The sequence below is a fragment of the Hippopotamus amphibius genome, chromosome 8 (assembly GCF_030028045.1).
Source record: "Hippopotamus amphibius kiboko isolate mHipAmp2 chromosome 8, mHipAmp2.hap2, whole genome shotgun sequence".
Taxonomy (NCBI): Eukaryota; Metazoa; Chordata; class Mammalia; order Artiodactyla; family Hippopotamidae; genus Hippopotamus; species Hippopotamus amphibius.
In genome coordinates this window covers 20166994-20192409 of record NC_080193.1, presented here as the reverse complement: position 1 = coordinate 20192409, position 25416 = coordinate 20166994, and the positions used below count along the sequence as shown (strand labels likewise).

The following is a 25416-nucleotide window of genomic DNA, read 5'->3' as shown; positions in this document are numbered from 1 at the left end:
GGGACACTGGTTCGGGCCCTGCTCTGGGAAGATCCCACATGCCACAGAGCAACTAAGCCCGTGCGCCACAACTATTGAGCCTGCGCTTTAGAGCCCGTGAGCCACAATTGAGCCCGTGTACTGCAACTACTGAAGCCCACATGCCTGGGTTCCGCAACCAGAGAAACCACTATAATGAGGAGCCCGCGCACCACAACAGAGAGTAGCCCCTACTTGCAGCAGCTAGAGAAAGTCTGTGTGTAGCAGCGAAGACCCAACACAGCCAAAAAATAAATTTATAAAAGAAAAAAAAAAGGTTAGTATTCTTTTTGCTAAAAATACTAGATTGTGAAAGCATTTACATAATACAAACGCATACAGAATGTATGAATTAAACTCAATCCTTGAACCTTTATTTTTGGCCATACCACACAGCTTCCGGGATATCTCAGTTCCCCGACAAGGGATTGAACCCGGGTCACAGCAGTGAAAGGACCCACTGGACTACCACGGAATTCCTCTTGAACTACACATTTTAATCCGAGATTAAACTGTTGCAGTTTAAATTTCAGGTTAAATAAAAAGATTCACACATATTATACACATGGACGATTTTAATCCTGCATTTTCCTGCAGTAACATCCACTGCTGGCTATATATGGACTGAAACTGCATTTGCTGAGAACTGTGAACATTAAGAATCTTTACATAAAGTCACATGTGTTCCTACAACCACAGAGACATCTTCCAGCACCAACAGAATACATACATAACACATACCAAATGGTCTTAATGGATAAATTTGCTTCATCAGATAATTTTATTTACCTAAATTCACAGTTAATGCAGAATTTCATTTTCTTAATTTACAGTTTATTACACATTCTTTCTAAGATTTCAATTATTTAAAAACCTACTTATTCAAGATTATAATTCGCATGGCAGTAAACAATGGGTTCTAACTTTAACAGTGTCTATAGCAATTTAAAATACGGTGTTTTCTTTTCAGTTTGTAGCACCTGACTGAAGACCTTTATAAAAACAGTTTAAATTCATTTAATGTATTCATCAAGATTCACTGTCACTCTTTCTCTTCTGAGAAACATGTTTAAATTGCTACTTCCCAGACTGTATTGAGCAATGGTGTGTATTATTTTCAAATGGTTAGCAGACTTTTACTCACATAAAACAATGATGAAAATAATGTATAAAATGGATTTGCGGGTCTGACCTCCTACTTAAAACATTATCAAACAACTTTCCAAGTACTTTTAGAAAATTTTTTAAATATATGCAAATATTCTACCATATGACACACCATCATTTCTTTAACCATTTCCCAATTGTTCACTTATGTAATTGGCAATTATATTATGAGCAGCACTATGATGAACACCTTCATCCATAGTTTTCATTATATCTTTAGGATAATGTCAAAGAAGTGGGTCAAACAGTGCAGATGGTTTTAAGGCTTTTGATATGCTTTACCGAATAATCTCCAGAACAGCTTGAACGACTGTTTCCAACAATCTGTCAGTATGCCCACAAAGTGAACTTGGTTGGTGACCACGAAGCAAATGCAACCACAGATCTAGGAAGTGCTCAAGCACCTCGAAACCAGCACACCAAAGAAGCAAGGAGACAGTTACCACTGGTGATGAAGTCAAATTCAAATTCTTCGCAATATCACTTAGCTTAACAACCTTGGGGGGGGGGGGGGGATCACGATTTAATTAAATCATGATTATTTAAAAATAATCAACAGAAAAGCTTTCCACAGAAAGTCTTTTACCAAAAATAAAGTCAAAAAGAAAGAGAAAAGTCAGTACCAAATGACCAAAATTTTTTATTTGACTAAATTCTATTTCATGCATAAGCATGACAGTCTCTCCTGTTTATTACACTTTGGCAATAAAAAAAAAAAAAAAAACAAGCAGCCTTGTACAGAACAGTGAAAATGCCAAGGGTGAGGGTAGGCTACAGTTTTACTGTAGGATAAATATATTTTTCTTTAAAAGACCTCTCTCCCTTTGGCCATATCAACAATCAGTTCAGATCATTAAATACAGACAAATTTTCAAAATCACTTCTTCACTTCTCCAAGATCTTCGATGCTATCATCATCCACCTATAAAACACAAACAATTACATCTCATGAGCTGTGGTTATCAACTAACGCGGATGCAACTTGCTTTAATGCACATGTTCCAAATACTCACTTCTGGCCATTTTTCCTGAATGACATCAATTATGTCATCTGTAAAGTCTCCCTGAATGATGATTTCATCCTCCCCTGTTACTGAGGCACCACAGGAGAATTTCTGAGCAAAAAATCTTTGTGCTTCTTTAAGATCAATTTCTGTTATTTTTAAAAAAGAAACAGCAAGACTATAATTGGAATCATACGTTAAAGATATTTTTCCATTTTGAAATATATCTGCATTTGAAATTCACAAAACAGGTTGTGTTAACAAGTTTCATGTTCCCTTCAGAACAATAATTACAAACTACCCATAGGCAGTCATCTTAACAATTCAATTTATATTTTTAAGGTCAAATACAGCCTTAGTACATAAAAATAAGATCCCCCATACTATTCCTAACTCATAAAGACCAAAATAAATCCAGGAACATATAATTCCATCATTACACATATACACTTCCAAATATGTGAAGTTCTTTTGTTATTCCTTTTAACAAAAGAAAAATCTACAGCAGAGAAACAAGCCTAATATTTATGATGTGGTCTAGTGACTTTTTCAGTCCGTCTTGTCATATGAAGGAACTTAATCACCCCAGTTTCACTATTCATTCAAGGCTTCCAGGAACTGAAGGGGCTCTGAAGCAGGACATTCTGCCACTAATCACGTTCCTTCACCCTCTACTGGCATCCCAGGTGGGACAGGTCAATTACAACCATCTAGCTACCAAGACTTCAGGGAACAAGGTACAGTGCTGGTAGACTTCAAAGGGAAACCTATCCAGCCCTCCTCATTCTACATAAAACGTGCCCAAACAGAAATTCTGGAAAGGAAAAAGTTAAGCCAGTCCCCTCTGCAAAAGATTTTTAAGTTGCTTCAAAACCTGATTTTGAAGCTATAGTTAGAAATGCAAAATCTCATTTTATATCTTCTTAGCAAAGTACAGAACTGTAAAATTTTCATGATACTAGATTAGAAAGAGAATGGAATGAATGAATGAATATAGTTTACACATTTTAAACACACTTAAGCTTGGACTCACCAAAAGTTGCAAGGCCACACACTCTTGTTACATATTTCTTCTTTGCTCTGGGAATTTTGGCTATCGTAACCTTTTGTGGTACAGTCTTCTTTTTTTGTTTTATTTGACCCCTTCCACCTTTATTTATTAAGAAAGAGCTCAGGATTAGTTGTTTTGCTTTTATCATAAATAGAGAATACTGTCTTTAAATTTACTAATTTTCAAAGGGTATGAAATACTAATTTCTGAAGTTTCTTTTTCTAATACAAAATTAATAAATGCATGCATGAGTCTTCACTTAATCCATACTTATTGAGCAGTATGTGCCACGCACTGCCCTAAGGACTGAGGACACAAAGACGAACAGAACAAGAACACAGGCCCTGCCCTCCAGGGACTCAGCCTAGTGCAGGGAGACAAAAAGTTAAATAATTACAGCACCTGATGTATACTGTAATAGGATCTGTGAATATGGCATGACCATAGCTTTGCAGAGAAATGGCTTACTCTGCTTCCAGAGGACAGAAAAAGTTTCCTAGAGGAAGTGGCATCTGTGCTTGCAAAATAAGGAATGGTCCACCTGAAGGGAGAAGGGCTGGGGAGATATAAAAAGGATATTCCAGGGAAAGGAAACAAGTACAGAGACAAGAAAGGGCATTATATCTGAGAACTACACTTGTCTTTTCTTGTGTATGTGACAGGAAAGTAGCGTTTATTGGTTGGCGTGAGTAAGGAGGGGACAATGCCAAGGCTCTCAGGGCCCACCATTTGTCCAGAGGGCCCGATTAGAAATGTATTTGACCCCACAACCATCTGGGATGAGCCACTTTTCTGCCACCATGTTTTCAAATTCATCCACGTTAAACTTCGTAAATCCCCAATTCTTGGAGATGTGGATCTTCTGGCAGCCAGCGAATTTGAACTTGGCCCTGCACAGGGTCTCAATCACAGGCTCCTTGTTCTGCAGCTTGGTGTGGATGGACATCACGACGTGGGCAATGTGGACCTTGGCCACTGTGCCCTGGGGCTTTCCAAAGGCACCACGCATACCTGTCTGGAGCCTAGATTGGGGACAGCATGCCTGACGTGAATGTCCACTGGAAAGCACTGCCTCCAAGGTCCCTTAGGGCAACCCATACAGGCAACAGGCTGCATACACTACCGAGGAGGCTGCTGTTTGCAGCCACTGCACACCAGGCCCTAATGTGGAAAAGAGCACGGTTGGCTTAACTGGCTGCAAATACACTTGTTTTGATGAAGGAAGCTTATGGATGTGTAGGAAAGGAAGCTAGAAAAGCAAAGATTATATACCAGTAATTCAAGGACTAGCACAAGCTCTGTCATTTTATATTGCAGAGAAGAGAAGCTAGTGAACAACTGATGAGGCAGGAGTAAAGTCACCTATTTATGTTTTGTCAAGATCGCCATACAGTGTGGAGGGTGGGTCTGTGAAGAGCAATGACAGAGAGGCCACTGAGGAGACTCCTACATTAGTTCAGGCAGAAATCAATCAAAATCTAAACAAAGCAGTGGCAATGGTAATGTCCACTAGGCACAGGATAAACAGAGGAAGGAGAAGAAATTACAGAATTCAGAACTGATTGAAAGGGGCAAAAAGAGAGAACCTAAGACAGTCTCAGGTTTCTGGCTCAGATAACTGGATAAACTGCGCTGTCAATAACCAAAATGGAGAATACAAAAGACACAGATTTGGGACTTAGTAAGCTTACTTTGGAAGTGCTGTGTTTCAAATGCCTGTGGGACCAGCACATTCCTAGTCTAGAGACATTGGCCAGGACTCGAGATACAGATTTGGGAGTTGTAAGTGCAGAGTGGTGACACAAGTTAAGTATGTAGAAGAATCATCCAGGGAGGATATGCAGAATGAGAAGGTAAGTGGGACGAGGACAGAATCCTGGGAAACGCCAATGTTTAAGGGACAGAAGGGAGAAGAGAAGTCTGCACAGAAGACCAAGGAGGAGTGAAAGGAGAATGAGGGAGGAAGCACAACACTTCAAATGAAAGGAGTGCTCAGATGCTCTTACCACTCAGCAATCACCCAGCCGTTCATGACCCGTTAGAGGCGTTTCAGTGGCATGAAAGTCAGGTTAGGATGGACTGAGGAGTGAAGACTCAATGGCCGAACTGAAAGGGGGATAGGAAGTCTAGTCTTGCTAAAGAAGTCTGGCTAAGGCAGGAAGGGGCAGGAGAATAGAGCAAGGAAAGACATGAGCTCTTGGAATTTTTTTTAAATGCAAAGTCCTAAAAAATATTTATAAGCTAATTTTAGTCACAGGGGAGAATTAATTCAGGAAAAAAGAAAGAGGCAAGCAAGATCCAGGGCATGAAGAATTCATTTTAGAAGGAGGAGAGGTAAACAGGTATGCGTAACAGTTGTAAAAAGAAAAATTCAACTGAGCTGACAGAAGGAAGAAGAGAACAAATCTTTTATAAATGTCCTCACTAATTCAACAGAGTACATAGATATTTCATTGAGTTGGCCAAAAAGTTCATTTGGGTTTTCCTGCAAAATGTTACATAAGATGTTGTGGAAAAGCCTGAACAAACTTTTTGACCAACCCAATAATAAGGTAAAAAAGTTTTTAAGTCATAAACAAGCTGGCTGGCTGCTTTTTATGTATATATATATGGCAAATAAAGCATGTTTTCTTAGGTCCAATTTACTGATAAAGCCCAAATCATACAAAATCCAGCCATCCTGAGAACATGACCCTGCACCCCTCTGTTTGGTATACACACGGAATTACAATAACAGGTAGATGTTACTCACTTTGGCAATGTTTTCATTTCTTATTTCTTCTAGCAGAGGGAGGGTATGTTTGTGTAAATCAAATCATGAATTTAGGTCTCACCTCTCTTTTGTTTTTTCTTCTCTTCCTCTTCCCCTGCTGTTCCTTGACCCTCACTAATTCCAGCTTCTTGTTTGGGTGAATTTTCTAGATGTAAAAACAAAATCCAAAAGCATTATCATCACTTCATACTAACGTTAAAAAATTACCCTTGAGGAACCTCATATACAAATAGGGTATTTTTTTTTTTTTACCAACAAGTGAGCGTAACATTTATAAAGTAAGTGATTATATTGCTAAGATTTCTATCAAGCCTAATTCTGAAGTCATTACGGTAAGTGTATGGTGATAAAAGACAAAACAAAGTCTTTAATATGTGAGGATCACAATTTTTTTAAGCCACATTAAAGGAGCATAAAATACTCAAGACTCCACAGGAGTATTTATAAGCATCTAAGCATACTAATTCTGTTAACAGGAAGTCTGGTCCTGAACATGAAGATATGCCCTAGGCAAGTCATGTTGAGGGCCACCATGCAGACTGACTGTTACATCAGATTTGAGGGTTCTTATCCAATTACAGACAGCGACTGTGTTGTCTCAGGGGTTGTGCCTCATGGAAACTGTCTGAAAATCAAAGCAGCAAATAGTGGGATGACATTGGGTATATCTCATAGGCCTGTTTTCAGCCCAGGATTTCCCTTCTCCCTGCTACTGCCTTTGTTCTTACCGATCTTGTAAGAGAAGCCATCAATTTTAGCTACTTGAGGAAATGTGTTCCTTTGCAGTCTTCCTTACCTCTGGCAACAGCAACTCCATTCTTCTAATTGCTTGGGTCAAAAACCTAGCTGCCCCTTTTTCTCACATCCCACATGCAACACATTAGGAGACCCTGTCAGCTCTACCTTCAAAACGTATCCAGAATCCGACCACTTTTCACCACCCCCACTGCTACCATTCTGGACTGGATCGTCACCATCCTGACCAGATTACTGAAGGGAGACTATTTGGTCTTCCTGCATTGCTGCCTAGGTCTCTCCTCAGTCTATTCTTAACCTAGCAGCCAGAGATGCTGTTGAAACAAAAGTCAGACCTTATCATCACTCTTCTGCTCAAACTGCTCCAACAGTCCCTCATCTCACTCAGAGTAAAAGCTGAGACCTGGCCTTTCAACCATGGTCCTTCATTATTTCTCTGACTTCATCTCCTACCTTCCCCCCCTCCAAAAACAAAGGCCTCCTTGCTGTTTTCTAAATATGCCATAAGCAGTGTTTGCCTCAGGGCCTTTGCACTGGCTGCGCCATCTGCCTAGAATGTTCTTCTCCCAGATAACCAAAGGACTCTCTCCCTCACTTATTTTAGGTCTTTGTTCAAATGCCATCTTTTCAGCAAAATCTTTCAGGGCTACTACCTAAAATTTCAAATTCCCTCCCCAACAATTCTTATCTCTCCATTCCCTGCTTATCGTAATTTAATGTACTTATTTCATTTGTCTTGTTTTACTTATTTTGTCTCTCCCACAATATAATTTCCAAAGAGCAGGTCTTTTGTTTACTGCTTTATTCTCAGCATCTAAAAGTGTGTAGCATACAGTATGCTTATAAAAAATAATTTGTTAAATGAATAAGTGAAAATACATGCCCCTAAATCATTTACTCTTCTTTATATAAGAAAGTTGATACTCTGACCTATCCTCTCAGAGATAAGACACATGAAGCAGTCCGTGATTTTATATAAGGAATTTTAACCCAAGAACTTAAAACAGTTTTAAAGTTAATAGACATAAAAAGACATAATTCTGTAATATACTACTAAAGGAGGACTTCCATATCTTTAGAATAATGCCCTACATGCATTTGTTTCAAGTATACAGGCTTTGATGAAAGAGAAAAAAAAATGTTCATACCTACAGTAAGTTTTGCAAACTCATTTGGAAAATTCTTCTCTAACCATTGTCTACATTTAGCAACATCAGGCATATATTCACAGTACTGGAGGGGGGAAAAGAACAAACTGAGTCACAACAGTACATTTTTAATCACTTTAATTAAAAATCATTCCCTGTGCTTCCTCTATATAGAATGATAAAACCAACTACTCCCACCTGACATCTTATCCACAGGAAATCTGTATTCAACCAGGAAATGTCCCATAAGAAATTAAAAATTAAAAGACACCTCACTGTAGCAATTTATTTCCTCTCCAACAAGCAGAAGGGCCATTAGAAAAAGAAGGAAACAGACAAAAACGGGCATGTGTAGTTCCTGCTTTGGGTACATAGGTGTCTCATTTTCATGACCTGCCCAAAGAGCCTGATTTAGAAACTTATCAACAGAAAGTCTTACACATAATTTACACTTTCTCTTCTCTGTTTCGATGTTAAATTTTGGCTTTAAGGTTACTCTTGTTTTATTAGCTGACTAATGAGTTCCATGCAAAAATCCAAACTATGTACAGCCAAGTGCTAAAGATGCACACATAACTCAAAGTCTAAAGAAAACAATCTATAGGACCATAAAATAATTCTAAACCAAAGTTCTCTATAAAAGGTTGAAACTCTGCCATCAAATAATACAAAATGAAAAATAAGAAGTTCCTAAGCTAGCTCTAAAATCAATGACTCCAAATGCAGAAAAAAGAAAAAAAGAATTTTAAAAGGACTTACCTCTGTTGGTAATGAACAGACTGGGGAAATGGAGAGAAAAAAAGATCTGAAAATGTAAATAAATAAAGAAGTATACACACACACACACATATACAGGGCTCATCATAACTTTTATTTCCAATTTGACAAAATGCTTTATGTCTATTTTTTCTTATAACTTTTCTGTACCACTTTTCAAATACTACGCTATCAAGCACTTTCCTTTCTTTTTTTTTTTTTTTGAGGTAAATGGCACATGAATCATAGATATTATCATGATTTTTTTTTGATCTAAAGAACAATGTCTTCTTCAGTTGGTAGAACATCAAACCATACTATCTGGCATGTCTTAAGGTTTTACCACAACCACTTCAATGGGTCTGAAACTAAGCTAGGACGGGAATAATTCCTCATACAACAAAGCTTGAATGGAGCTGGTTATTTCTTTTGATAACTTCACCGAAACACTCACTACTTTTTATTCACACTAACACATTTACAGACTTCAGTGGCACTTTTGCTACCACTTCTCTGAAATATACTTTTCCTTTTCTTTTTTTATTATGCTACATAAGATTATGAAACTGGGGACTTCCCTGGTGGCACAATGGTTAAGAATCCGCCTGCCAACGCAGGGGACACGGGTTTGACCCCTGGTCCAGGAAGATCGCACATGCTACGGAGCAACTAACCCGTTCGCCACAACTACTGAAGCCCACGCTCCGCAACAAGAGAAGCCACCGCAATGAGAAGCCCACATACCACAACGAAGAGTAGCCTGCACTCACCGGAACTAGAGAAAGCCCGTGTGCAGCAAAGACGACCCAACACAGCCAAAAAAAAGAGAAAGGCTGAGACGAGAAAAACTCAAAGGGCTTCCCAGTTTTAACTATAACTCTATTACTGGGTCAACTGCCTATTTTATTTTTATTTTTAAGGTGAGGAATGGAGTAGTTCAGTGTGACAAAACCTTGAGATTTGTGGAGGGAGAGGAGGGGTGGTACACCATTACTAATAACTGCAATTACCATATATTGGGCACATTCCAGGTACTTTGCTATATTATTATGTTTAATCGTCACAACCCTTTAAGGTAAGAATTACCATATGTGTATTACGAATGAGAAAAATGAGACAGAACAAATAACTCACTTGCATCTGGTTAGAACAGGACTTCAACCCTAGTCTGTTTCTGAAGCTCATACTCTTAATCACTAAATTAGATCACACAACATATAAAGGCAGCGCAGCTGTGTGCCAGAGCATCATCACTCTTTCACAGATAAAGCCCTGAAAAAGGTTAAATAGCTCATCCAATGACAAAGGTGGTATGTGGCAGAAAACTAGAATCTACCATCTCTATTTCGGTTTAGAGTTCTTTCCACTAAAGCTCTCCCTGGTTAACCAGAGCTCTCTAATCCTCACAGTTCAAGTTCAAATACTAGTAGGTACAGATATTCAGCCACACTTTTAGGATATAATTACAGGTTAAATACCATTATAGCAAATACTAAAACGATAACACTTTGTACACCATTTCAAATAATATTCAATTCAGCAGAATTCTAATATGATGAAAAAAGCTGGACAAATCTTCCAAGTTTCATGTTATTTGCTTTTAAAGTCAATTTCCCTCCACAAATGATTTACTATTCATAAACTGTAGCTTTTCAAGGAAAAGATAAAGCAGTCACCACCTTCACATCACTAACATAACAGTGGAACAACCTGACATTATGCATCTGCTGACGTGATGAGATATAAAGAACAAAGCTTCATGATCCGTGAGACCTTCTGCTATGGTCTAAATGTTTGTGTCCCCTCAAAATTCACATATTGAAGTCTTAACGCCCAATGTGGTGGTATTAGGAGATGGAGCCTTTAGGAGTATTATTTTACCCCCTCTGAAGTAGGTTCTGTCATCCATTTCATGGATGAGGGAACTGGCCCAGGTCATCCACTGAGTAAATGGCTACGCCAGGATTCAAACTCAGACTGACTTCAGATTCTTAAGTCTCAATCCTGCAGACAAATGTCTCCCTGGAAATGACCTCATTTACTTACCCTTGTTTCTCACTATACTTTAACCAGCAGTCTGCTCTAATCGGCCCCTTTTTTTCCCTCTACCTCCTATCTTTTCCCTGTATCTTTAATATGAAGATACCATATTAAACCTTTGTAACAATTTTTCTTATAAATTCATCCACCTTTCCTTGCAAATTCTACCTATTACCTAAGGCTTCAGACTTCCTCAGTTTACTGTTTCAGCTTCCCTCCGAATAAAGATCCCTCCCTTTCCTGAAATCCTAATTCGTAGCTATAATCAGTACCATTTAATTTAGCATTTAATATTCCTTAAGTGCTTCTCCTACAACTAGATCTTAAACTCTTTGAGGAAAACATAATCCTGTCTCCAACCTAGCGCCTGGAATATCAATACAAACTAGGGAGGGAAATAAAAATAAACTTTTCTCAAAAAGATTAGGGACCTCTGGTCAACACAAAGTATCACTGGCGTGGACTGCATACTCAGTGTGGTTGTTCAAAGCCATCTTAGGAGTGACATAAGCAATTGAACAGGATGGCTTTCATATACTGTATTTCACTAATTCTAATTTTTTTTTTTTTCATTTCTACAGGGATGCGTCCCATAATTACGGCATTTCAATCTAACAATTTTTTCTTTCTTCATGGAACCTAAAATAATTATGCCTCTTATAACATATGGAGTCTTAGATTAAATGAATTAGGGTGCAAAGAACAATAGCTCTTCACTACATCTGACAAACAAGGATGAATAAACTAAACTAGTATACTTTCCTAATAACAGTAATAACAGCACTTATTGTATTATGTTATGTTAGTTGCTGAACCAGCTTAGGAATCATCTGACTTCAAAAGCAGTCATCATCTTCATTTTACAGACCTTAAGAAACAGACCTCTAACCCTTAGTGAATCAGGTAACTTGCCCAAGGTAACACAGCTAGAATGAAGCAAGAGCAGCTGGTAATGTCCAAGGTAAGGATGCAAACCCTAGTCCATGACTCCAAAGGCAAACAATATAACCGAATAAGACGAATATCATAACAAAACTCAATCAACCCTACAAAAAGTCCTCTTGCCTACTCTCTGGGATATTTTATACTCATTTTATTTTATTATCAAAGATAGTCAATAAATGATGAGTTACATATAATTTTTTAACTCAGTAATTTCACCTCTCCTTTACAGTACTTAAATTCCTGAAGAAATCTCTATTACACTCACAGAATGTAAGGTCCACGAGAACAAAGACCTTTCCTGACTTATTCATGACTCAGTCCCCAGCACCTAAAACACTGCTAGACACACAGTAAGTGGCCAAAAATATTTACTGAGAAAAATATTTGCTTGTCATTTTACTTTACTGTCTTGTATCTGCAAATTTTTCTGAACCTTTCCAAGATGCTAGTAAAATTAGAGCATTTCCAATTCACATGTATTTCTGTACTGAAAACGAGGAAAAACACTCAAAGGGAAAAAAAAAACCCTGATTTACATTTTATTAATCAAACCAAGAACACTTTCCCAAGACTGTCCTACTGCCCATCACTCCAGCCTCAACATCTTCCACTTGTTAACTGACACCATTCCTATACTACACACTATACTAACACAAAGGTGCTGATTTCTCCAGAGACAAGCTTTTTCTCGCACAGCTGTTCACTTCATCTGGGATGCCTTTCGCTGCTTCCTCCTCCAGGCCTTGTCATCATCCCTTAAGATTCGATATCTTCCAAGAAGCCCACCTTTAATAGCCAGACTAGCAAGTTAACATTAGGCTGGAATAATCTATTTACACATCTCTATTCCAACTAGACTGTAGACTTCTCCAGGCCTTTTCATCATCCCTTAAGATTCGATATCTTCCAAGAAGCCCACCTTTAATAGCCAGACTAGCAAGTTAACATTAGGCTGGAATAATCTATTTACACATCTCTATTCCAACTAGACTGTAGACTTCTCCAGGCCAAGTAGTGAGATACTAGTCACACAAGTTGGGAAAATCTGTGAATTCATGCCTCCTCTTCCCCTGTCTCCCCAACTCCCAGTTAAAGATTCACCAAATGACAAAGGTGAAAAAAGAATTACTAAGAACAAATGTAAAACTGTTGATCATAATGTATAAAAACACAGTGAGGAAAAGCCATTTTCTGCTTTCCAACACTTGCCTCCGCAGTAAAGGACTCGAAGTGGGTAATCTGCATCTAACTTGGTATTGCTCCTCAGGTCTCCTTTGCAATCAGGCCCGCCGGATTCAGAAATGTCAGCAGCCATTTCAAAACCTGTAAGCAAGGAAAGTAACGCATCTTCACTATTTTGGACCAAGACGCCCCAACCCCTAAGCAGTGTTCAGGTGTAGCCCCGCCTCCTGCTACGAGAAATCCCCCCCCCCCCAATCTGCTTTAAGTCTCTATTGAATAAAAGATACAAGCTGCCTTAGGATTCATAAAATATGAGTAATTCTGCGCACACCATTTTCCAGGTCTACAGGGAAGCAAATGACAACAGTGAGACTCAGCAAATGCACCATGACAACCAGGGAGAGGGGGGCACTAGTGGAAAAGGAAGCAATGGGGAAAAGAGATGGGGAGGGTGAACTCGGTAGAGACAGGGCAAAAGCTTTTGGGGGGGAGGTGATGTGGAAAGGATGCAAAACTGCAGCAACAGAGAAAGGCCACAAAGCAGCTGCAGAGGCTGGAAAAGCCTACGAAGAAGGGGTGGGTCGCCGGAGGTGCCCGGAGTGCAGGGCGTGGGGGCGGCTGGACGCCAAGGGAGGGACGCTTTAGAGGCAGGAAAGGGGATGCGGGTGGGAGGGCGCGGGGAGACCAGAGTCTCAGGAGAGAAAACGCCGGCAAGAGAACCGGGAAGGAGCAGAATGGAAGGGCACTGAGGAGACAAGGTCGGCCAGGTGTGCAGCCGCGACCGGCGGCGAAGGGGCAACCCCGGGGACACCAGAGCGGCCCATGTGGGCGGGGGTGTGGAGACGCCCGGCCCGGCCCCCTTCCGCCGGGCAGCACCTCAGCCTCCCCCACGCTCTCTACGAGCTTCTCGGAAGCGGGAGACGCCCGAGGGGTCGTTACCCAGGCGGTCGCACAGCCTCCGCCGCCTCCGCTCCAGCCACTACCGCCAGCTGAAACGACACATACGACTCCTCTTCTCCGGCCAGAGCCGCCCGAAAGCCAGACGGCCAGCCGCGGTCCCGCGAGACAATAAGCCTTTATCGCGAGATTCAGGCGCCGCTGGGCGGCTGTCGCGAGAAGCTTGAAGGCGGGGGCGGAGAGGAACTGAAGAGCATGCGCGTTTCGCTCAGGGGCGGAGCCAAGCAGCCTAGAGGCTGACGGCCGGTAGGCGGTGCTCGTTACCTGTGGCAGATGGTGGCTGGGTGGTCCCCGGTCCGCGTGCGCGAGGGGGACGCTGTTTGCAAAGCGGAGACACGCATCTAAGTCAGCAGTGACTCCTTATTACTGAGTGGGGGGAACGTGGGGCCGGGGTGCATCCTGGAGATCTAACTTCCAACGTGTTGGATAAGTCATTCCTCCACAGGGAGGTTGCAGCTGGAAAAGGCGTTTGGTTTCATTTCAACACGGTACCCTACATTGGCGGAATTCTTTTTAAAAAGACAGTATCAATGCTGTTTACATGTTTACTCATCGCCCCACAATCTCACCACCCTAACAGCTCTTTTCACAGCTCTCTCGTGGTCACGGATCCTTATATGTGCTGTCAATTGGAAGTAATCTCTCCCATGTGAGTGTCGACTGAAAAATTATTCACAATCTAAAAGTTGAGACATGTTTTATTTGGTGGAAATTTTTAGGACTTCAAGCCTGGGAGGCAGCATCTCAAGTAACCCTGAGAGAACTGCTCCAAGGAGGCGAGGAGTGGGGGTGTGGAGCCAGCATATACCGAGGGCAGGTAGCCTGAACATCAAAAGATTACTGTTAATTAAAAAAAACCAGATATCTCAAATTAAGGAATTTAGCTCTTCTCTATGTATGGGAAGATTCAAGAGCCTGGGCTCTCTGAAATCATTCCCTTGGTATGCACCTCAGCTATCTGGGGCCCTGTGTTTTCACATCCTGAGTGTCCTCAGAGCCCGTGGGTAGGGAGTGGCTGCAGTCTGATGGCTGCTAGATGGCAGGTATTCTTTCCCTTCCTGAGTGCCCTCAGGGTTCCCTAGCACACCGCCTGGTGGTGGCAGCAATCGCTGATGACTCACAGCTTTTCTTTGTTGATGTAGCAGGCAATATTTCATTTATCATCAGGTTTTCACACAAGGTGTGTCAGTTTTGCTTCCACTTTGATTCATTTTGGGAAAAACCTTCATATCCATCCTCAGCCTGAGTCCCATTTGTGAAATGGGAATAACACTACAATACTTGCAGAGCTATGGGAGTTAGGGAAACAGTGACCAAAAAGTGCTTTGTAGATGATGGAGGTGTTCTTTTCTATTTTGCTTTATCCTCCACTCACATCCACCTCGTTCCCCTCCTTCCCTGCAACTTCCTTTACTACCACCACTACCACCTTAAATGTTCTGCTCAAAACACTGCGCACAAAGCCATCTGGCATAATCTTTCACATTAGGGACTGTGGCTTCTACTCTGACGTCTTTCATAAAAGGCACATTTAAACAAAGGATGTCACACTCATCAGCGAGTGTAGCCCTCCAACGTGAACCAGTGAGCCGTGAGGAAACTCAAGGCTGAAAAGAATACCTGCCATCTAGCAGCCATCAGACTCCTGCCACGCCCTACGATGAGCCCTGAGGAAACTCGGGATGTGAAAACACAGGACACCGGCCCCAGACAGCTGAGGCACACATCAAAGGAATGATTTCAGTGAGCCCAGACTCTTGCATGTTCCATACATAGAAAAGTACTAAATTCCTTAACTTGAGATATCTGGTTTCTTTAATTAACAGTAATCTTTTGATATTCAGACTACCTGCCCTTAATTACATAACTTCTGTATAACCTGGCTCCCTGCCTTGCCTCCTCGGAGCAGTTTCTCAGAGCTATCTGAAATGCTGTCTCCCAGGCTGCGGTACTCATTTTACCCCAAATAAAACTTAACCCGCAACTCTCACATTGTGCATTTTTTTAAGTCCACATCTCTCTTAAATAAAAGAGGGGTTCCCCCATCTCGCAAAAGAGACTTAATTCTAAACGACGTTAGTGAGGGACTTTCCTGGTAGCACAGTGGTTAAGAATCCATCCGCCAATGCAGGGAACAAGGGTTCGATCCCTGATCCGGGAAGATCCTGCAAGCCCATGCACCACAGCTACTGAAGCCCACGCACCTAGAAGCCCGTGCTCTGCAACAAGAGAAGCCACCGGATTGAGAAGACTGCGCACTGCAACGAAGAGTAGCCCCCGCTCACCACAGTTAGAGAAAACCCGTGCACAGCAGCGAAGACCCAATGCAGCAAAAAAAAAAAAAAACCCATAAATAAATAAATAATAAATCTTAAAAAAATGAATAAATAAATGACATTAAAGATCTTGTTCCCGAGCCCATTTGATTCTGATAATAATAGCTTCCATTTATTGATATTCACCTCTCACTCTGTGCCAAGAACCTGCTCAGTTGGGAATAGAGTCCGGCTGGATTCACTTCACAGAAACATTCTTGGGTTCTTACTATGTGCCAGGCACTGTGCTAGACACTGGGGAATACAATGAACAAGAGCCAAAGTCCCTAATGTCACTGAACTTAACCATTTTAGAGTTACAAAATCCCTACTTCGTAGGGATTGTCTCTAATTTCCAGATAGATAGTAAAATCGAAGCTCAAAGATGGAAATGAACTAAGTTCACCTGTGTTTAAGGTCACACAGCTAATAGCATATTACTGATCTTAAGACACATATTTTTCACATTTTCACATCTCCCATATCAAGACTCTTTGCAATGGATGGAGTCTTAGCATTGTGGCATAGTTTAATTTGGCAGCATTTTTCTCCCTTAGCGATGCGTAAAATAATGGTGCATCTTACAACCAACAGCATCTTAGATGTGATGAAATACAGATAATTGGCCAGTCCTGTGTAGTAGACCCAGTGTTCTCAGTTCTGTTCCTCACCCTTTTCCGGCTCTGCTTTTTAGGGAAAGGGGCACTGATCCCTGTGACTGAATTCCCAGGCTTTCTTGCTCTTGAGCCTCCAGCTAGGTTCAGCCAATGGGAAGCAGCAATGAGAACGACCCATCCCCTTGAGCCGTCTAGCCTCTCCGGCAGTAGCTAGCTGGTCCTTGCCCTGCATTGTTTAGGAAGTCCAGCACCTGGGCTCATGTAACGTAGCCCCCTTCCTGGATCTAGTCTCTAGCCTAGCAGCAGTGATTGATGGCGTCTTGCTGCTGCTAATCTCCAAGTTGCCTCACTGCCGGGGTCCAGCCCAGGCAGGATCCAGGGAGTCCCTTGGGAGGGGTAGAGTCGGCGAGAAAAAAAGAGACAGTGACAGGAGAGAGAGAGAGAGTGAGAGTGAGAGTGAGAGTGAGAGTAACTTTAATTTTTGCTCGGGTCTTATATATCTTACATCTTGCTTTGTGGATTTTTCCATTAGGGGCCCCATATCCCTCCCCCAAATGTCCCAATGACTCCGCCGGGGGCCTGTCCTTAGTCAGGTGACGAGTCTTCTATGTAATCATCAGTTCTCATCAGTTCTTCACGTTCTTGTCCATAAACAATCGAACAGTTTTTTCCCCATGCTTAACATTACCATTCTTGTTTTAACCCTCCAGTGGTTACAAGGGGGAGGGGAACACAGGATAACAATCTCTAAGGGCAGGCCTCTCAGGCGCCCAGGCTTGATGTGACAGACACATTGTTAGCAGGTTAAGCTTAATCAGTGAGCTACATTCTCTATGCTACGTGACAGCAGACATACAGGACATGGACATAACATAGATACCCGTAATATTCCATTCTTATAAGGGAAGAGTGCATGGGATATTTTATAGGCAACTTTGGTTTGATTGACCCTCACTTCAGAGGTTTGGGATAATTGTGATTGGGTGAGGCAGCATTCCTGATCACAATACATGGCCCATTACGGCCGAATTGCCAGCAGGGCCCAAGGGTGGGGACAATAAGTTTAAACATTCCTCCATTACCCGGGCCCCCTAAGGGTCTAAATGTGATTTGTTTGCGGCCCATAGAATTTCCACAACACCAAGAAAGCGGGGGGTAGCCACCATTCTTGAAGGCAGCGTTGGCGCCCCTCACCCAGAGAGCTCATTATTCCTAGAAAGAAAAAGTACACAAAGGAGACTCATAGTGAAACTGAATCTCGGGGAACTCCGGTACTTCCAAGATGCCTGCTTTGCAGCTCTCCCGAACCGAAGGTGCCTTCATCGGAATTCCCGCCTTGCAGGCTATTCCCGAAGTGCTCGGCCTTGCCTGAGCCTTTAGGCAATCCCCGGACGGCTCCCGGCACCTCACCACCTCTGTTTAGCTTTCCAACAGTGCCATTCTCCGTGTAAACCATCCCCTGAATGAAATTCTCCTCTGCTTTAAATACTTATGGGGTTCGGTTTTCTAGGTGGACTCTGCCTGACATTGCCAGCATTCAAACCTAGAGCTTCACTTCCTAGCACACATGTCACAACCTGTCAGCAATCAGGTACTAAAAGGAGGAACGACCTGTTAAATAAGGAAACATCACAGTGGTTTCTCACCAGGAAGCCACAAACTCTGAGAAGCAGTGGAATTATTGCAAAGAATACAGGAATCCAGTTGAGGACCAAACATTGTCAGAAAATTGACTAAATATCTTCCAGGCTTAAGTATTACTATTTTCCTAGTGTAAGTTACACTTTTGTTCCAATGAAAGTCCAAAAGTTGAATCTGACTTGTTTCCAATCGTGTCCATTCCTAAATCAATCACCATAACTAGACAAGCCCTGAGTCAAGTGTCTAGTTTTGGAGCTCGATTTGGAGAATGAAGACAGGGTACATCCCAAAGCAAATTTGAGGCATTATAACCAGAAGAGGGAATGATGCTGAAGTATCCAAACATTTACTCCAGCCATCCTCATATTCACATGTGCTAAACATTATTTAAAAATCTAGTGCCCTTGGACTTCCCTGGTAGCTCAGTGGTTAAGAATTCGCCTTCCAATGCAGGGGACACAGGTTCAACCCTGGTCCGGGAGGATCCCACGTACCAGGGAGCAAGTAAGCCCGTGCACCAGAGCTCCTGAGCCTGCACTCTACAGCTACGAGCCACAACTTCTGAGCCCAAGTGCTGCAACTATTGAAGCTCACATGCCTAGAGCCTGTGCTCTGCAACAAGAGAAGCCACCACAATGAGAAGCCTGCGCACCACAACAGAGTAGCCTCTGCTCGCCACAACTAGAGAAAGCCCACACACAGCAACAAAGACCCAACACAGCCAAAAATTAAATGAATAAATAAATAATAAATAAAAGGCAAATACCCTCTCAAAAAAAAAAGACACTCTGATTTTTAAAAAATGATTTAAAAAAATCCAGTGCCCTTAATACATCAAGTGGGTATATAGGTGAGGTAGATTTCCTTACTTACAGAATCCTGTTTTGCTTGAGATAGCAGTGTGTCCAGCTAAGATACCTGATTTCCCAGCCTCTCTTGCACTGAAGGAGGCAATGTGACACAGTTCTGGTCAATAACATGTAGGTGGATGCTGAGAAGGGCATCCCTTCTCTTGGGAAACATTGTGAAAGATTTTTCAATGGACAAAAAAAGAATACTGGGTGTCCTGTTTATCATTCTCTTTAGTGTTATCTTTCATTGTCTTTGAGCTATTTTACAGTTTTGTAAGTTGTATAAAACTGATAGTAATGCGGTTTGTACTTGTCCATAGAAATGCAAATAACTTGTGTCTGGTGGAGCTGAAATAGATTATTTCTCTGTTGACTAGTTTTCCATCTACTTGTAAATTCATTTCAACATTTCTGATTGCTTATATACACGTATATGATTGCCTATGTGTGTATGTTTTTTTAAATTCTCCTTTGAATTGGTTTTCACATCTACTGATTCCCTTACTAATTAAGGAGTGAAATAAAATCTTTGACACGTTTGTTTAGAATTGGATTAGTCATGCTTTTTTTTCTCCCCTCCCCCCCGCCATGGCTGTGCCATGCAGTTTACAGGATTTTAGCTCCCCAACCAGGGATTAAATCCGGGCCCTTGGCAGTGAAAGCTCTAGTCCTAACCACTGGACTGCCAGGGAATTCCCTATTTTTTAAAAAAATGTATCACTTAACACTTCTCGAATAAAATGGCAAGGCCTTGGGCTTCCTAAGTGGTGAAGTGGTTAAGAATTCGCCTGCCAATGCAGGGGACATGTGTTCAAGCCCTGCTCCAGGAAAATCCCACATGCTACAGAGCAACTAAGCCCATGTGCCACAACTATTGAGCCTGTGCTTTAGAGCCCGTGAACCACAACTATTGAGCCCATGTGCTGCAACTACTGAAGCCCACATGTCTAGAGCCCGTGCTCCTCAACAAGAGAGCCACAGCAATGAGGAGCCTGCACACCACAACGAAGAGTAACTCCTGCTCGCCACAACTAGAGAAAGCCTGCGTGCAGCAATGAAGACCCAACACAGCCAAGAAATAAATAAATAAATAAGGCAAGGCCTCATTTAAAAACAAAACAAAACAAAAAACAAAACCAATCAACCAACCAAAAAAAAAACCTTGACTTTTCTGACTTCTTTCCAACGGCAACATGAACATAAGCCACCTTGCAACCCTGAGGATGGCTCACAAGCATCTTGCAAGCCTGAGAGCGAAGGTGCACATGCTAAGGACCTTGGACAGGAAACACAAATAGCCTGCGTTCTGGATAGCATTGCTGAGTTGTTACCGTGTAGAGCTAAATTGGACTGCATGTTAGATCTGTTTCTTTGACTTTAACCTTTGCTTTTTGTTGCTTTTGTTATTGTAATCATACATGATGGCTTGCCTCAGGGAACCCCGCCCCTCTGCCTGAATGTTGAACTAAAGAGCCTCTGTTCAGCCCACCAGCAGATAATCTGCCCTGCCCACCTGTGTGAATGGCTGAAATTAACATATCCCCTCACCAAGGCTTTACATTCCTGGAGATCTTTTGTAAGACTGATGGCCCTTTCACCTTACTTCCTCACAGCCCCTCCCTCTCTGATTCTATAAAACAAACTGTCATCCGGAGCCCAATAAGATGGTTTTTTAGGAGATATTAGTCTGCCATCTTCTCAGTTTTCTGGCTTTCTGAATAAAGTTGTGTTCCTTGCCTCAACACCTCAACTCTGATTCATTGGCCTGTCATGTGGCCAGCAGAGTGAGCTTGGACTTGGCAACAGAGTCACTGTATCAGTGCTTGACTGTCCTCCTTCCAGAGCGTCCTATTGTGAAAGACAAACGTTTCCCATCCCTATACTGCCCGCCCTCTACTGCCAGACAGTTTACACTAATACAATAGGGTTTTCTATTATACTACAGAACACATTCCTAAATGATATGCTCAGGAAGCCACTTATTTCTGAGACAGGCTGGGGCCTGGGACCCTTTGCTGCAATAAACAACTACCCAGTTGGGGTGCAGTTGGGGCAAATTTTGGACAAAAGATACAAGAAGACCCAAAAAAAACCCCCAACTGGCACTTCTGAAGAGCTAGGAGCAAAAACAGTGTGTCAGGAGCAAAAGCAGGGCACGGCACGTGCCCCCTGCCCTCAATGCCACCTAAGGGGTGGGCAAAACACCTAAGCCACCCTTCTGGCCAGACCCCTGGACACACCCCTACCATCACCCCATATAAGAAACAAGCTCACCCCCAACTCAACAGCAAGCGAGGGAACCTGTTACTTGTCCTCACTCCCCACTGCTGCAGCAGGGGCCCCAATAAAGCCTTGCCTGCACTTCTTGTCTGGCCTCTGATCAATTTCTATCGATTGGAGAAGGCCAAGAACCCTTGTCCGTATCATTTCCTTTAACACAAGAGGTCAAGCAGAGCAGGTCTGAAGGAAAGTGACAAAGGTGAGATCTGGCTAAGGGACGATGGGGAAGTGAGGTTGCAAGACTTGTCATTCAGATGAAGCATGGAGGAAGGAGCATCTGTCACTCACTTTCTGAGAAGGCTTCTGTCAAAGAGAATGAAAGTGTTTGCCCTGGGTTCTCTGAATGAGAAGTGACTTCTTACCACACTTGATACTTTGTCATAACATCATCATGGGTTTCATTTTTCCACTCTTGGGGCTGGTTTGGCCCTTAGCCAGAGATTTTCTTTCGTCTGGTTCCTTCTGGGCATTTTCAGGATGGTCACTCGGGGCAGAGTGGATATTTGTTGATTGCCTTTCTAGCATTCCCTCTCTGTAACAAGTCCATTTTGGCTTGGAAGGGTTCCTCTCTCCCCACTTCATCCATGTGGTCCAACTGAACCATCCCAACTCCCCATTCAGAGGTAGAGCATGTGACCCAGGTCTAAGGCAATCAGCACACGATGTCCTGCTGGTAACAGTGATTAATTAATTCAAGGGTAGATCCCAGAGTGAATCCCAAAACATTTTTGAAGGAGCTTCTAGGAAAGAGGCTCTCTCTTTGCCACTGGACTTGAGGCTCAGAGGATTCACAGTAGAGTTGCTGGCAGTCCTCCTGCCACCATGTGGGGTTTTTTGTTTGTTTGTCGTTTGTTTGGTTTTTATCTATTTGGATGTGCTAGGTCTTAGCTGCGGCACGTGGGATCTTCATTGTGGCATGTGGGATCTTTAACTGAATCATGCAGAATCTAGTTTCCTGAGAAGGGATCGAACCCAGGCCCCTGCATTTGGAGCACAGAGTCTTTTTTTATTTTTATTTTTATTTATTTTTTATTTATTTATTTTTTTTGGCACACAGGCTTAGTTGCTCCGCAGCATGTGGGATCTTCCTGGAGCTGGGATCGAACCCGTGACCTCTGCATTGGCAGGCGGATTCTTAACCACTGCGCCAGCTAGGAAGCCCCTTTTTTTATTTTTTAAAAATTTGTTTGTTTGTTTATTTATTTTTGTCTGTGTTGGGTCTTCGTTGCTGCACACGGGCTTTCTCTAGCTGCGGAGAGCAGGGGCTACTCATCGTTGCTGTACGCAAGGCTTCTCATTGTGGTGGCTTCTCTTGCAGAGCACAGGCTCTAGGTATGTCAGCTTCAGTAGTTGTGGCACATGGGCTTAGTTGCTCCGCAGCATGTGGGACCTTCCCGAACCAGGGATTGAACCCATGTCCCCTGCATTGGCAGGCAGATTCTCAACTACTGCACCACCAGGGAAGTCCCAGGAGGGCAGAGTCTTAATCACTGGACCACCGGGGAAGTCCCACCCCTATGTGATTTGAGAATAAAGTCAATATGAAGGAGAGCAGACTTGAGAGACAGAGAATGTCTGACCCCTGATTCCAGCCACATCTGAGGTCAGCCTTAACCCTCAACTTTTCTGTATAAAGTCAGCAAATTCCCACTTTTGCTCAAGCCAGTTTGAACTGGAATGTCATTTTCCAATTAGTTCTGATGGGCACATAGGGTTAGGGCGAGTGCAGCGCTTACAGGGGTTTATTAAGACCTGTTCTACCCAGTGTTTCTTAGCATTTCCCCCCCACTATGATATACCCAATGATCTTAAGCCCTTGCAGAGCAGAATCTCATAAACAAATCTACATTCTGATGATATCTCCAAATGACTACAAGGATGTAAATTGTTATAATTGTAATTTTCGCAACTAATTATAGTACACACATAAGGAAGGTGGCTGTGGACTATGGCCGATTCACTGGGTTGTCATTTGATTCCTTTCTTTCCCCCTCAAGAGGGCAATCTGGAGTTCTTAGAACAAAGCCTGGTCCAAAGAGAAACATAGGGCTAACCTTCAACCTGTCTCATTTGCTTAAGTAAATAAAATTTCAAACTCTAATACTTCCATATTAGCAATAAATTACCAGACACGTGCCATACATGAAACTAAATTCAGGGAATTCCCTGGTGGTCCAGTGCTTAGGACTCCACGCTTTCACTGCCGGGGGCATGGGTTCGATCCCTGGTCAGGAAACTAAGATCCTGCAAGCTGGGTGATGTGGCCAAAAAAAGCAAATAAATAAAAAACAGAAAGTGATTTCAACATACCAGTGGATTGAGACACACATGGATGAGAACTGCTAAATGGGCTCAATTTATTCCCAAGCTACATGAGCTATTTTCAGAACTAACACATTTTTCATCTATTAGCTGTGGTCTAAACTGAAAACATTTATTCTTTTCTGAAAAGAGAGTTTGTATTTGTCACTTTTCTCTCTTGAAGGATGGATAATCTTTGAGAATTATTTTCTCAAGGGCAAGATGGTGTATTTCGCTTGGATGTTTGATGTTCAAACTGGTTTAGAAAAAAACATGTAGGGACTTCCCTGGTGGTGCAGTGGTTAAGAATCCACCTGCCAATGCAGGGGACACAGGTTCGATCCCTGGTCCAGGAAGATCCCACATGCCATGGAGCAACTAAGCCTGTGCACCACAACTACTGAGCCCATGGGCCAACACTACTGAAGCCCACGTGCCTAGAGCCCATGCTCCGCAACAAGACAAGCCACTGCAACGAGAAGCCTGTGCACCACAACGAAGAGAAGCCCCCGCTCACTGCAACTAGAGAAAGCCCGCGCACAAAAATGAAGACCCAACGCAGCCAATTAATTAATTTAAAAAAAATTTTTTTAAAGATAACCTAAAAAAAAGAAAAAAAATCGTATTTTTAAATTAATACAGTATTTGTCTTTTCCCTCAGACCCTGAGCCAACCACATTCGCTGCCTGTGTAGGTACAGGAAAAGGAACGTAGAGGGAAGCGAGACTCGGAGAAAGAACTATAGGAGGTGGAGACAGCTCCTTCACGTAGTGAAGAGGATGAGAAAGGCCACCATCCAGCAAAAGGGCCCCATCACCTCCAAGAGGGCAAAGCCCAAAATGGCATAGGAGAAGAGCTGTTGCTTCAGAGAAGAGTTCCTGGCACAACCAATGATGAGGCTCCCAAACACAGTTCTGATTCCAGCCCTAGAGCCAGCCACCCCTACCGGGGCAGCTTCAGCTCCAATGACCTTGGCTGCTGTGTTGACGTCCCTTGAAATGGCACTGAAATGTATATGTATAAATGAATCGGGGACGTCCCTGGTTGTCCAGTGGTTAGGACTCTGCATTTCCACTGCAGGGGGCACGGGTTCAATCCCTGGTGGGGGAACTAAGATCCTGCATGCTGCATGGCTCGGCCAAAAAATAAGAGTAAACGGGGATTCTTGTACCATCTTTTAAAAAAAAAAAAAAAGAATAATGGAGTCACTTTGATGTACACCTGAAACTAACACAACATTGTTAATCTAACTATACTCCAATATAAAATAAAAACTTTAAAGGTAAAGGGGGAGGGCACTGGCTTGGAAGCTGCTGCTAGGAGCAAGTGAGGTCAGGACATGGGACTGTCAAGCCACTGAGGCTCTGCTCCGCCAGCATCTCTGTTCATTTCAACAGCCCTGCAGACAGTGATGGGCTCAGTAGCGTAGAGGTTCTCCGGACCTAGGAGAGGGTGGAGATGAATGTGCAAGTGTACATTTTCAGGGGGTAAAGGGCTATGGCAGGGGAGCTGCTCCCAGTGCAGAGAAGACAGAGAGCTAAGGGAAAAAAAAATTTAATGAAAAAATTTCAAGAATCCAGGATTGGGTTCCAGTTTCAGGCATACCTGGATCCT

The 25416-nt window shown here is 42.5% G+C and overlaps 1 protein-coding gene, 1 non-coding gene and 1 pseudogene across 3 annotated transcripts; all 3 read right to left on the bottom strand.

Annotated features, from left to right (window-relative positions):
- Window positions 1–1439: 1439 nt before the first annotated feature.
- DENR (density regulated re-initiation and release factor) lies at window positions 1440–13935 on the bottom strand. Of its 2 annotated transcripts, XM_057745909.1 has the most exons (8): window positions 13780–13935; window positions 12868–12981; window positions 8677–8696; window positions 7918–8002; window positions 6075–6158; window positions 3223–3339; window positions 2199–2338; window positions 1440–2107 (listed from the first exon to the last, which is right to left on the bottom strand). In XM_057745909.1, exons 2-8 carry the CDS (start codon window positions 12971–12973, stop codon window positions 2063–2065), a joined length of 597 nt encoding a protein of 198 aa, XP_057601892.1. In that variant the 5' UTR covers window positions 12974–12981; window positions 13780–13935; the 3' UTR covers window positions 1440–2062. The 2 variants fall into 2 exon arrangements, with proteins under 2 accessions (XP_057601892.1, XP_057601893.1); XM_057745910.1 differs by lacking the exon at window positions 8677–8696.
- On the bottom strand, window positions 4307–4441 carry LOC130859714 (small nucleolar RNA SNORA70). The gene has a single exon (XR_009055272.1). It is a non-coding gene; the product is annotated as a small nucleolar RNA SNORA70 (small nucleolar RNA).
- Window positions 13936–24565: 10630 nt separating the features above from the next.
- Window positions 24566–25331, bottom strand: LOC130859132 (ATP synthase F(0) complex subunit C2, mitochondrial-like; annotated as a pseudogene).
- Window positions 25332–25416: the final 85 nt, after the last annotated feature.